At 38.9% G+C, this 14980-nt stretch overlaps 1 protein-coding gene across 1 annotated transcript in view; it reads right to left on the reverse strand.

The window, feature by feature from the left end:
* The window catches only part of AMOT (angiomotin), a 70238-nt gene that overhangs the window by 9294 nt on the left and 45964 nt on the right, over window positions 1–14980 (reverse strand). Inside the window, exons 7-10 of the mRNA XM_006873798.1 lie at window positions 10450–10599; window positions 8602–8792; window positions 2637–2759; window positions 1591–1823 (exon numbers count right to left, since the gene is read on the reverse strand). Of these exons, the coding sequence (XP_006873860.1) occupies window positions 1591–1823; window positions 2637–2759; window positions 8602–8792; window positions 10450–10599 (697 nt within the window). The remainder of the gene's footprint in view (window positions 1–1590; window positions 1824–2636; window positions 2760–8601; window positions 8793–10449; window positions 10600–14980) is intronic.

The raw sequence follows: 14980 nt of genomic DNA on the forward strand, positions 1-14980 counted from the left end.
TATGAGTATTCCGGAACACTTAATTGTGCTCATAAGGAATCTGTACCTGGACCAAGAGGCAGTTGTTCGAACAGCACATGGGAACACTGAATGGTTTAAAATTAAGAAAGTTTTTGATAAGATTGTATTCTTTCACCATATTTATTCAACCTATATTCTTAGCAAATAATCCCAGAAGCTGGGTTATATGAAGAAAAATGTGGCATCAGGACTGGAGGAAGACTCATTAACAACCTGTGAGACGCAGATGATACAACCTTGCTTGCTGAAAGTGAAGAGGACTTAATATATTTACTGATGAAGATCAAAGAGCACAGCCTTCAATATGGATTACATCTCAATGTAAAGAAAACAAAGATCCTCACCACTGGACCAGTAAACAATATTCTTATCAATAGAGAAAAGATTGAAGTTGTCAAGGACTTCATTCTTCTTGAATCAACTATCAACACTCAAGGAAGCAGCAGTCAAGACATCAAATGACATATTGCATTAGGAAAATCTGCTGCACAAGGCCTTTTTAAAGTGTTGAAGATCAAAGATGTCAGCTTGAGTACTAAGGTGAGCCTGACCCAAGCCATGGTATTTTCAGTTACCTCATATGCATGCGAAAGCTGGACAGTGAATAAGAAAGACTGTAGAAGAATTGGTGCTGTTGAATTATGGTGTTGGAGGAGAATATTGAAAGTGCCATGGGCTTCCAAAAGAACCAACAGATCTGTGTTGGAAAAGGTGCAGCCAGAGTGCTTCTTGGAGGCCAAGATGGCCAAACTTCATCTCTCATATTTCGGACATATTGTCAGGAGAGGCCAGTCTCTGGAGAAGGATATCATGTTTGGTAAGGTGGAGGGTCAGAGAAAAAAGGAAGACCCCCAACGAGATGGACTGGCCAGGTGGCAGCATCGATGGACTCAAATGTGCCAATAGTAGTGAGGTTGGCCCAGGATTGGTCAGTGTTTCGTTCTGATATGCATAAGGTCGCTATGAGTTGCTACCGACTTGATGGCATCTAACAACAACAACATACCTACAGAGAGCAGATGGATGGATGGATGAATAGATGAATGAATGATATAAGTTACTTCCTCAGGCTCTAAAAATAGGATTGTGTGCTATGGCATTCACAATACCTTTTCGGTTTTGATTAGAGTACGTCATGGGAAAAGCACATTCTGCTATCATCTCAACATTCTGGGAAAATAACAACAAAATCCAGTCACATAGCTCCATTCTGCTTAGCCAGAACTCTGGGTCCTCCTATTGTGTGGGAGGAAGGAGCATATAAGCTAATTTTGAAATTTTGAATGGCATGAAGTACACATGCGCTCTGGACAAAGATATAAATGTCCCCACATAGAAATGGCCAAATCAGAATTTTTAAAGGAAATTGAAGGTATCTTCCTTCCCACCAAACCAAATAGAGGAGTTCTTACATATGTAATTAGTCTCTCAGGAGGTAATTATCCAACCTGGTATACCTTCCTCTCTATAACCTGAGCCGTCAACTGTTTTTCTTTGCTGAAAACACTTATCTAAGTCAGCACTCTCTTTAAACTAGTCACCATAATTTTCTTTATTTATTCTCATTACCTAGGCTCCCTTTCCAGCTCTTGTCATCCCGCTTCTCTTCAATAATGGGGGTGCCAGTAAGGGTGGAAGAGTGGGAAAGCAAGCCTGATCCAGCATTGGAAATGGACATCAGAGACTTAGCTGGACGCATGGATGATAGCTGCTCTGTCTTACTTGGCTCTTTCCGGGAACGCTGCTGGAGCACTTTGATCATGGCGTCCTTCTCAATAATCTGAGCATGGAGGGTCTTAATCCTGTGAATCAAAGACAGAAAACAAACAAACTTTATTATAAAGACCTCACTGCCACAACCATGTTCTGGTCTCACTGCTACCATGGACTTGAGCTCCCATTTTCTGCAGTGACTAAGGCGTGGCCTACTTATTTCTGAGTTGAAGGAAAAGGGATGCTATGCTAAAGTTCAAAAAAATACATTTATGCTAGTTTGGCAATAGCAGAGCACCCAGAAGTATTGCTTAAATGTTAAGAGGTCAAAGTAGTACATAAATAAGGTGTGTGTGTGTGTGTATATATATATATATATATGAGCAAACCTATGTAGTAAGTGATGTAGTGAAGGTTCTGCATCAACATAAATAATGTGTTCAGTAAGTAGGTGAAAACTTCTATAGAGTGAGTCACAATTTTCAGGTGATGAGAAAATGATCATGTGTTTATAGAAGACATCAGGTGCCCTACCTCCCTATTTGAGTAGGTGTTTTTTTATGAAGCAGTTTGCTGCACCACAGAGTTAAGATGCAGTGCTAGAAAAAATTCTCCAGAGTGCAAATATAAACAATTCCGTCCTGGCAAAAGGTGGATGGAAAGTAATTGGCAAGACCAAGAGGAAAGCAGCCCTACTTGGAATTCCACAGTTGGTGGGTATAATCAAGGTAAAGGTCATCATATCACAAACCCTAAGTAACAGGCTGGCAGGAGTGCAGGTGGTGGAGAAAGCCAGCGTTATCAGGTTTCACAGTTATGAATAAAGATGCTTTATTCCTCCCTACTGACCTATCTAGTCTCAACTTTTCATATCCATCATGGTAAAAAAAATGACATATTACCTGCCCTCCATGTCGAGGCAACGCTTGTTGGCCATCAAGATTTCTTCTTCCTCCTTTTGGATACGAGCTTCTAGGGCTGTGTCATAGCTGGTGTTAGGAGAGTGGCTGATGACTGTTGTGTCCCTGGGTTGGAAAATAGTGATAATGGTGGGATAATAGCAAAATCAATGAATCATGAATACTACCTCCCTGGTGTAGTGCTGTAAGATAAGCACTGGACTGCTAACTTCAAGGTTGGTTGTTCAAACCCACCAAGCTCTCCTCACAAGCCCTATAGAGGGTTGGTATAAGTTGGAGTCAATTCAAGGACACTTAACAACAACCTCTCTCCTAAATGAAGGATACTATTGGAAAGTCCCAAACTGAAATCAAACTCATCAGAAACAGTTGATTTCTGGGTGACTTACTGATAAGAGCCCTCAAGATGGGAAAATTCAGCTTTCAGAGGTAGAAGGAGAGATTATTTACATTGGCATGACTATAAAAGCCAGTGAAGAATTTTATGAAATGGAAACAGGTCTTCCTTCAGAATTGCACAGGTATCTTCTTATAACTTTCTGGCAGATAGTTTCTTCAACTTTCAGATAACAATCAGGGAATAAGAAAATGTACATATTTTCACTTTATTATTATGACAGTCATAATGAAAGAGAAAAGGCTAGGCTTTGAAGAACATCAAAGAATGCACTAAAGAACTTATTGCTGTGGAAGAACAGTGGTAACTACTGATTATTAATGTTGTTAAGTGCCGTGGAGTTGGTTCCAACTCATAGTGACCCTGTATACAGCTTCCAAGGAGTGGCTGGTGAATTTGAACCACCAACCTTGCAGTTCAAACTGACCTTGCAGTCCAGTGCTTTATCCTACAGTGCCACACCAGGATGCCTAACTATTGAGAGTTAGAGACAAACTGTAGAAGAATCAGCAGCTAAGATCAGGTAAGACATGTGAGCTGAGTGACAAGCAGTGCCTTTGATTCCTATCTAACCTACATCTGAAACATTCTTGTGCAGAATCAAAGCGTCTACACCAACTAAGTGACTGTTCTCTTGCCAGAGTCCCAACTGTACAAGCGTTCATCATGTTTTAATTGAAAGTGTCTCTGGCAGTTAACTCAAAGAACAATTAATATGGAAAAATGTGCATGTAAGATATAGAAAAGAAACAGTCTACTCTTCTCTTCACAAGTTAAGAAATATAGGAGTAATCTGATAAATGAGGTCCAGAATCTTTCTATTGTTCATATAAAATCAGCAATAGAGGGAAGAGTGAATAAAATTCAATTTTGGAGATATTGCAACCAGGCCACCACAATAAAGTGAATATTACAATAAAGTGAGTCACACAATGTTTTTTGGTCTCCCCATACCTGTGAAAGTTATATTTATACTATACTGTAGTCTACTGAGTGTGAAACAGCATTATGAAAACATTTGAAACGTTGAGAGAATTATTAAATGAGACAGAGACACAAAATAAATACATGGTTTTGGAAAAATGGTGCCAAACTATCGAATTATATATATATATATATATATGTAATATCTGTGAAGCACAATAAAGTGCAATAAAATGAGGTATGCCTGCATTTGAGTAACTTGGAAGGACAAAAAATTTTTTTAGGAAAAATATTGATGCAATTATACTGACTTTAAAGAAATTGGACAATAGGCCTAGAAGACAATGAACTGGCACTGTCTCAGTATATTCCTATGAGAATCAGTATCGGTGGGAGAACTCAAGCATGTTTTCACTTAGCTTAAAGACCCAAACCACTGTACATGAGGTAGAAGTGTCAGGATAGTGAAGAGAAAGAAAGTTGATGTTAAAGTTGGGAAATTTTGATGAGTTTCTGCAAAATTACTGTTCTCCAAAATACTTGCATTTTATGCAATGTTGAAACAATTTGAACAGTGAACAAATTAACAATAAGAAAGAGAAGGAATAAGGGAAGGAATACAAATTATACATTAAAAGCATATAATGACGGGCACAGTATAAGCTTCCAACAAATGTATCTAGTAAAAGGGGAAAAGTATAGGTAGAAGGAGAGTACCAGATAAGAGAGAATTGAAAGAATGCCCATTCTTGGTATAATACTGGAGGCAGAGTTACAATTTGATGGCTGAGACTTCAATGCCAGGACTCTAAAAAGTGTATGGTGTCTATGGACACTGGGGATTTGAGCGCACATGGTTTGTCACTAGAGGAGCTGGTCCTGGCTTACTGCCACTTTGATTACATAAAAGACCATTTTAGGGACTCAGAGCCTGCCAGCTAATTGATATGGACAATGTGAGCTCCTCAGGAATGGAGCCTGAAAATTTGGGGCACTTAGTGAATACCTACAGAGCTGCCAGGAGAGTCTTAGCATCAATCTTCCCTCAAGAAGACTGGGGCTACTAGGCTAATGTCTTATCCAAAAGTAAATAAGCAGAATTTTTGAAGGAACAGCTACCTTCTAACAATCTGGGACAATCATTGAGAACATCAGTGGAGAGATATTGGTCTACAGCTAAAAAATACAATCTGTATTCCCTAAACTACATAAGTGTGCATTTGACATCCTCCATTTCAAATGCTTAAGTACACAGTTGCTGGCAAAGTTAAATAAATCCTACTGTATCTCTAGTTAATTTCTCTCTCTTTCCTTTCACCAAAGAAGTCACCCCCATCACATTATTTAAATTGTTCTCTAAAATGTCACTAATGACTTCCTAATTAATAAAAACATCAGTTGTGGGTTAACGTGATACACCGCAAAGTCAGTTTGAACCGCAAGGTCAGCAGTTCAAGCTCACCAGCTACTCCTCGGAAATCCTATACAGGGTCACTATGAGCTGAAACTGCCTCAACAACACTTAACAACAACAACAATGGCATTTGAAACTCCAAGTCTTTCTTTTCCTATTGGTGACATCCTTTAGTTTATTTGATAAGTGAACCCTACAATATGAGTGAGCATTGGGTTTGAAGTCACTGGGGTCTGGAGGATGGACAAGACTACTCTGTGGCTGCATAAATGTTTTAAGGGAAGACAAGAATGAAAGTAACTATTATAGAAATGAGGTTGGACATCATTCAACAAAACCAAACCCACTGCCATCCAGTTAATTTCAACTCATTGTTACCCTATAGAACAGAGTAGAATTGACCCAAAGGGTTTCCTAGGCTGTAAATTTTTATGGATGCAGGCACATTTTTCTCCCACTGATTGGTTGGTGGGTTCAAACTGCCAACCTTCTGTTGACAGATGAGCACTTTAACCACTGCACCATCAGATCTCTTACTATATCCAGTTTTTTTGTTATTAAGTGCCAAAGAGTCGGTTCCAACTCATCGACCCTGTATAGGGTTGCCAAGGAGCAGCTGGTAAGTTTGAACCACTGCCCTTGCAGTTCAAACCAACCTTGCAGCCTAGTGCTTATCTTACAGTGCCACACCAGGACTCCTGTAATGAAAACTATTAGAGCTTTTTTAGGAGAACGAAATTATCTGCACTGTTTTAGGAAGATAGCTGAAATGTGGTAAAGGGATAAGAAGAGATAGATACTGAAATCAGGCAGAGCAGTCAGCAAGGTTATTGTTATAATCCCAGCAAGAGATAATGAAAACATGAACCAGTGAAGTGGCAAGGGAAATGGAAACAGGCTGTGGGAGGTCGAATTGATAGAATTTGGAAGCTATATAAATGTGTTAGGGAGAGGGAAGAATGGATGAGAACTTTGGTGTTTGTAATTCAGATGAGTAAAAAAGATGGTATTTTCTTTGATAGAAAACCAGAGACAGGTTTTTGGAAAATGTTAGAGTGGGTATTGACTCTAGCTATGTTGGAGTTAAATTATCTCAATAATAGTCATAGGATGATATCCAATAAGTCATTTCAGAGTCTGACTTAAATCTTAAAGATGCCAGAGTTACCATTTGAAGCTATAGCACAGGACAAGATAACTGAGAGAATGCAGAATGAAAAAAAAGCAATGGAAAGTGAAAAATGCCTACAGAAGGAATAGGTAGATATCTGTGGTATGTGTGACTAGTTTCTAGCTTATGCTCTGCTTCAAATAATATCTTATTGAACAGTTAGAAATTACTATTCCATTATCTTTCAGCTACATCATTTCTGGGAGGCAACATAGTAAACTAGTTAAAGTGATAGCAATCTAGATTTAAAACCTGGTCTTGTGCAATTTACTAGCTGTGTGTGGTCTTGGCTATTTTGTGAGGTGTTTGTGTCTAAATTTCTTCCCAAAGATGACAAAATTACCCTGAATCTCCCTACCTCCCAATAATAACAATGGTTTCAGTGTTAGGGTTTCATGAATAACCTTTGAGCAAGTGCAGGGCTCAGGTGTTTCCTTGGGAACTAGCAGCTAAAATTACACTTAATTCTGCTTCTAATCTGCCTACAACCTCTCTACCATCTTCTAGCACAGCTGGGCACTCTATTACGGCACTGACACATATTGAGCATACCTTTCTCAGGAAACAAAGACAGTTAAGCTTAAACCCATGAGGACCTAGAAATTAAGCCACAGGCACATTCAGTCCATTTAAGTTACAAGGGATATCTGAAGACAAAGAGAGCATATTGGAGGAATTTAAGATGTTTTCCTGGAGAACTGAGAGTAGATTTACAAACCACCAGTCCAGGTCTTAAGCACTGATACCCTCCATTTGATTTGGCATGAGAAGAACTCAAAAACAAATGTATCCACCACCACCTCCACATATAAATCCCAGTCCAAAGTGTGGCAAGAATTTCCAGACTCTTCCAGCTTACCATGTTTAAGAGAATGTTAGAATGTTAAAAACAAAACTGGTTTTTAATAACTTTCTGGATAGAGAGTTTTAATAATGCTGTAGACCAAGGTTCTATTTGTATCTACACAGGTCATGGCATCACTTGATTTGATTTTAGTTTGTTGGTTGTTATTTGTTTGTTTCCTAACTCGAGATCATGAATAGCAGAGAAAAAGACAAGCTGGATAAGAGAATTTTCTCCCCTCCAAAGTCCAATAATTAATGTTTATATAACATGAAAAGGGGAATCACTGAGATGCAAATTTTTTAAAAATAATTCTCCTGCTGCCACTTTCTCTCTCTTACCAGATAGCATGTGATTGTTTACATGTGATGAGCTCATGCAGACAGAGAATGTGGCCTTCAAATATAGACTTTCTCAAAGGGCAGGGATGGATTCATGTTCAGCATAGCCTCTGACATGCCTTGGATGAGGCAGAGATATCAAATGGCAGCAGCCACTCCTGAGTGACATTTATTTTCTTAGTGATATTACTCTGGAGAGGCTTTCACTCTGGTACTGGTGCTAAGCAAAGACACCTACACAGGCGGCTAAAAGGACATGTGGCTCTGATGATGGAGGTGTGTAAACATTCACCTGATCCCATCTGAAACTGTTTTGGCTCCTGCAGAAAGCTAAACTATAATTTCTAATAGAATCTTAAAGTAACTGATTTTCAAATCCCTGACCCTCTGCTTCTGCAGTCATTCAATACCTGCATATTATTAAAGCGAAGACACTTAAGCAGGAATGGAAGACACAAACAGAAGAGCAAAGACCAAAAAAAAAAAAAAGCCCCACTGAAACATCTATTAATTAGTTCCATGTGGCACTGGACCACAAGGTCAGCAGTTCAAATCTACCAGTCACTCCTCAGAAATCCTATACAGGGTCGCCATGAGTCAGAACCAACTAGAAGGCACTTAACAACAACTACTCTTACTAGTGAGTGCATTGGCTATGGAGGATAAACAACTGGAGTGAGAACCACAAGATCAAGGTTCAAGCCCACCAGTCACTCCATGAGAGAAAGAGGAGGCTTTCTGCTTTCGCAAAGATTGACAGCCTCTATATGGGGTCTCTATGAGTCAGAGCCAACTCGACATCACTTAAACAACAACGCCCACCAAGTAGTGATAATACTACCAGCTAACTGCTTACCTCTGAGCAGCCACGGTTGCAGCAGCATCCAGAGCAAAATGTCTCATCACATTCTCTTCCAAGTACTTCTGTTCCCACTTAGTCATATCAGCTTCCAAGGCTAGGATCCTCTCCTCTTTCTCCCGAAGGAGCTCCATCAGTGCAGCAGCATTGTATTCAGAAACATTCGTGGGCTGAGAGTTGCCCTGACGCTGTTGGGGGAGACGCCCAAGGCCCCTTAGTTTACTAAGAGAAGAACCATGGTGTGTAATGCAATCTTAAGTGTCCCTATATTATGGAGCTGTGGGCTAAAGCACTGGACCAAAAGGTCGGTTTGAACCACAAGGTCTGTGGTTCAAACACACCAGCTGCACCTTGGAAACCCTATACAGGGTTGCTATGAATTGGAATTGACTCAAAGGCACTTAACAACAACAAAAATATTATGGAACTCAGGTCTACTCTGAAACACATGAAACATATAGAACTGAATTTATGGCAATGGGTGTGGATTTGGTTTGGTTTCTTAGAAAGGATTACTGATCAAATCACTTCTGTTTGGATTCTCATTCAAAAGCAAGGGAAATTTATAGATCCTTTTAAGGTCACAGGATATGGGACTCCCTTGAGAAGAAAGGAGCCCAAGTGGTGTTGTGACTTAAGTGTTGGGCTGCTGACTGCAAAGTCAGTGGTTCAAACCCACCATATGCTCTGCAGGAGAAAGATGAGGCTGTCTTCTTCTATAAAGTTTTAACTGTCTCAGAAATCCAAAGGTGCAGTTCTAGTTTGTCTTACAGGATCACTGTGAATTGGAATCAAATTGATGACCGTAGATTTTGGCAAGAAAAGGAGCTTGCCCATTTCAAATAGTCATTCTGCTCAGAAAGTGAATCAATGGGTTAAAAAACACAATCCCTGTCAGCCAGGATGACACACAACAACAAAAACATGGAGAGAGAAAAAAAACCTAGTATCTAATTCCCATGTTGCTCTCTAACTTGCTGTGTGACCTTAAGTGAGTTATGTAAACCTTTAAGGGTCTTGATTTTCTCTAATCTAAAAGGGGAATGGACAGAAAGTTTATTTCTAAGACCATTTCCAAGTTTAAAATGACTATGAGTCTATTTGTATAGCATCTTCACTTCTTATAGTGTCTACTTTGTATGGAGATAAAATATGTACAAAATAACTGGCATCAAGGATTTTGCTGGGATATGAAACTAAGGAAGAGCATTGCTGGAACAGTGCAGAGGCTAAGGGACCAAGGACTGAGAGGCCAAAGACAGAGTAGAAGTCTGCCTGTTGACATGGAAAAAAAAAAAAATTATGCCTTGAGCATTTCTAATCTTAAATTGTAACTTCCGTAACAAACCCCATGACTGTGAGTCTGATGTCTGAGTTCTGTGTGGCCATTGCAATGAATTACCGAACCTGGCTGAGTGCTGTGGGGGGAATGGTTATTGGTATCAGATTTGGTAGAGAAATGAGAAGGTTTGAGGCATGTCTGACTTCACTCTCAGAGGAATTGGCCTTCAGGCAGAAGGGGAGTTTCATTCTCCTTTCCCCTGGTGAGCTCTGAGAAGAATAGACGCCACTACTTCTTCCTTTACCGTAATAAATCCGCTTTTCTTCTTTTCTACCTCTCCCCACAAAACAAACACTTAATATTTATAACTAGGAGGCATTATGGAGTAAGAACAAGTGATGCTGAAAAACCTAAATATGAGCAAGAGTGTGATTTTTTTTTTTTTTTGCCTTCATTCAAAAGTCAACTGAAGTAATTAAAGTTGTGAAAGAAAGAAAGAAAAAAAAGTCAACTGAGAAATAAACAACCAGAATGATTTCATTTTCTTCTTTCTCTCTTCATACCTGCTGAATTCTGAGGGATTCGAGTTCCCTCTCCAATCGTGTCCGGAGACGGTGCTCCAGCTGCTCCCGTTTTTCACATGCTGCCTGGAGCTGTACAAGGGCCTGTTGCATCTTCTCCACCTTATCTACATACACCTGCTTCTTTTTCAACTGAAAATCCAGTTTGGGAGATTTACAAGATGGAAGGAAAAAGAGCAACAACAGGTCAGTTACACAATTCCCAAATTCAGCCTTGTGTTTACAAGATCTCTCCCTGCCCCAGGCTACACACACACACACACACACACACACACACACACACACACACACACACACACAGACTGGCTAGAGAGATGGGTTTTTGTGATAATTAGCAGGCTGTCTTGTATTTACCATAAAGAGAATATGAAAGGGCTAAGAATTAGGAACTCCATTTAAAACCTCTTTTCTTTCCCTATCTTTAAAATCTTCCCCAAGTGTTTTCTCATCATAGCGGTTGATCAGTAACTCCTAGAAGGCAGGTCTGCTATTTATCCTTCAAGGCCCAGCAACAATGTCTTCTCTGGAAAGTTTTATCCCTCTTTCCATTATTTTTCCATTAAGTTTTCTCACATACGTCTATTATGACTTTTATCACTACGCCACAGAATCCTTTAAATTTGCCCTCCCACCTCTACAATGACCTTATCTTATTAAGCTATGTATCCTTCATGCCAAACAAACTTTTTTCACTCAATAAATTTCTTTGCAAAGTAAATAAATTATAGTTGCCAAAATCATGTCACAAACAAATTTTTTTCACTTAAAGATTTTGAGAGTTGTTCATGATTCAACATAGGCATTTAGGTGTCTTAACGTCTGGTCTCATTAATGTTATTGTTGTTAAGTGACATCAAGTCATTTCCGACTTTTAGCAATACTGTATAGGGTTTCCAAGGAGCAGCTGGTGGGTTTTAATTGCCAATGTTGTTGTAAGTAATCCAGTGCTTATCCCACAGAGCCACATAGGCCTCTATAAGTGTGTGTGTGTGTACAAAAGAAAGAGATATATAGTAAGATACATGCAAACCCTAAGCCCACGCAAAATTTCACTTCTATTAAACTGCCCTTTGCTGTTAAGTGCCTTCAAGTCAGTTCTGACTCATAGCGAACACGTATAGCTTTTCCATGGAGTGGTTTGAGCTGCCAACCTTGTGGTTAGCAGCCCAGTGCTTATCCTATGGTACCACACTAGGATTCCTAAACTGTACATAGTTTTGTTTTGTTTCTTAACCTGTAAGATATATCACAAATAAAAGGTAGAAGCAAATTGTTGTTGTTAGGTGCCGTCTAGTTGATTCCAACTCATAGCAACCCGATGCACAACAGAACAAAACACTGCCCATTGCTGCTGTCTCTGTGCCAATCATTCTCATTGTGGATCTTCCTCTTATTCGAGGACCCTCCACAATATCAAGAATGATGTCCTTCTCCTGGGACTGGTCACTCTTCATAACATGCTTGAAATATGTGAGATGAAATCTCATCATCATCCTCACTTCTAAGCATCATTCTTGCTGCACATCTTCTAAAACAGATTGGTTTGTTCTGGCAGTCCATGGTACTTTTAATATTCTCCAATACCACAACTCAAATGCATCAATTCTTTTATGGTCTTCCTTATTTATTGTCCAACTTTCACATGCATATAAGGCAATTGAAAACACCACGGCTTGGGTCAGGCACACCTCAGTCCTCAAACTGATAAATTTGCTCTTTAATGCTTTAGAAACATCTTCAGCAACAAATTTGCCTAAGGAAATACATCCTTTGATTTTTTAACTGCTACTTCTATGACAGTAGATTGTGGATACAAAGGAAATGAAGTCTTTTGACAACTTTAATTGTTTCTATGTTTTTGTTGTTGTTGTTAAGCATCATTTAGTCATTTCCGACTCATGTTGTTACATGCTGTGGAATCGGTTCTGACTCATAGCGACCCTATACAGGGTTTCCGAGGCTGTAAATCTTTACGGGAGCAGAAAGGCTCATCTTTCTCCCCCGGAACAGCTGGTCGTTTCAAACTGCTGACCCTGAAGTTAGCAGCCCGATTTGTAATCACTATGCTACCAGAGATCCTTAGCAACCCGTTATAGGGTTTCTGAGGAGCAGCTGGTGAGTCTGAACTGCTGACCTTGTGGTTCAAATCGGCCTTGCAGTCTAGTGCTTATCCTACATTGCCACATCATACTATTTATTGGTTCATTTGTGAGGATTTTTATTTTCACTGCTCTGAGGTGCAATCCATACTGAATGCAGTACTCTTTCATCTTTATCAGTATTTTCAATCCTCTTCGCTTCCAGTAAGCAAGGTTGTATCATCTGCATATTGCAGATTGTTAGTCTTCCTCAAATACTAATGCCACATTCTTCTTCATATTTTGCATTATTTGTTCAGCATACAGATAAGTATGGTAAAAAGACGCAACCATGACATATACATACCTTTTCTGATTCTAAATCATTCAGCAGTCCCTTGTTCTGTTACAGGTTCTTCATGAACACAATTAAGTGTTCTGGAATATCCATTATTCCCAGTGGAATCCCCATTCCTGATTTTAAACCATTAAGTATCCCTTGTTCTATTACAAGTTCCTGGTGAATACAATTAAATGTTCTGCAATACCTATTCTTCTCAATGTTATCCATAGGTTGTCATGATCCACCCAACTGAAAGTCTTTGCATAGTCAATAAAGCACCAATAAACTTATTTCTGGTATTCTTGGCTTTTAGTGAAGCTATGATATTCTTAGTACCACCTTCTCTTCTCAATCCAGCTTGAATTTCTGACTGCTCTCTGTTGATGTACTATTGTAACCACTTTTTAATTATTAACTATTTTTTAATTATTAACCAGCAAAATTTTACTTGCCAGTGCTATTACAGATACTGTTCAATGATTTCCATATTTCTTTGGGTAACCTTTCATTGGAATGGGCACAAATATGGATCTCTTCCAATCTGTAGGCCAGGTGCTGTCTTCCAAATTTCTTAGCATGGAAAAATGAGCACATTCAGCAGTGCATCAGTTTGCTGAAACATTTCAGTTGGCATTCTGTCAATTCCTAAAGCCTTATTTTTTGCCAGAGCCTTTAGGGCAGCTTGGACTACTTTCTTCAATACCATCATTTCTTGATCATGTGATACCTCTTAAAATGGTTGAACATTGACCATTTAATTTTGGTACCTTATTCGTACTTTTTACCTTCTTTTGATGCTTTCTATATAATTCAATGTTCTGTCCATGAAGTCCATCAATATTGTAAGTCAAGGCTTGAATTTTTTCTTCAGTTCTTTTAGCTTGAGAAATACTGAGCCTGTTTTTCACTTTTGGCTTTCTAACTCCATCCAGATCTTTGCAAATTTCATTATAATATTTGACTTTGCCTTCTTGAGCTGCCTTTTGAAAACTTCTGTTCAGGTCTTTTACTTCCTCATTTCTTTCATTCGCTTTAGCTTTTCTATGCTCAAGAGCATGTTTCAGGTTTTTTTCTGACATCCATTTTGGCCTTTTCTTTCTTTCTTGTCTTATTAACAATCTTTTGCTTTCTTCCTGTGTGCTATTCTTGATATCATCCCACAACTTTTCTGGTATTTGTTCATTAGTATCTAATGCATCAAACCTGTTCTTAAAATGATCTCTAAATTTGGTTGGGATATATTCAAGTTCATAGTTTCCCTCTTGTTGACTTGCTTTAATTTTCTTCTGCTTCAGTTTGAACTTGCAAATGAGCAATTGATGATTTGTTCCACTATTGGTCTGCCCTTGGCCTTGTTTTGGCTGATGATATTCAGCTTCTCCAATGCCTCTTTCCACAGATGTAATAAATTTGATTCCTGTGTATCCCCACCTGGTGAGGTTCATGTGTATATCCATCTTTTATGTTGTCTAAAAACCCCATGTTTTCCAACTACTAATAATTCATCTTTGTTTCCAACTTTTGCATTCCAAACACAAGCAATTATCAATGTACATTGATTGCATGTCTCATCAATTTCTGACTGAAATACTTGGTAAAATTCTTCAATGTCATCATCTTTGGCTTAATGATGGCAGTGTAAATTTGAATAATAGTGGTATTAGCTGGTATTCCTTGGATGCATATGGATGTTATCCTATGACAGACAGCATTGTATTTCAAGATATATCTCAACTTGATGTTCCTGATATAGTAAATCATATGACTGTTGGATTCAAAATTGCCAATACTAGTCCACTATAACTCACTAATGCCTCTGAATGCCAATATTTATGCATTTCATTTCTTTTTTGACAACTTCCAATTTCCTAGTTTCATACTTTGTACATTCCATGTCCCCATTATTAAAGGCTTTTGCAGCAGTTTTTCATTTTGAGTTGTGCCCCATCAGCAAGTGAAGGTCCCAAAAGCTTTTCTCCATTCATATGATTAATCATCACTTCTGTTTTGAGGAGGCAGCTCTTCCTCATTTGTATTTTGAATGCATTCCAACCTTCAGGACTCATTTTCTGGCACTATATCATACAATGTT

Source organism: Chrysochloris asiatica, unplaced genomic scaffold (genome assembly GCF_000296735.1).
Source record: "Chrysochloris asiatica unplaced genomic scaffold, ChrAsi1.0 scaffold00255, whole genome shotgun sequence".
Taxonomy (NCBI): domain Eukaryota; kingdom Metazoa; phylum Chordata; class Mammalia; order Afrosoricida; family Chrysochloridae; genus Chrysochloris; species Chrysochloris asiatica.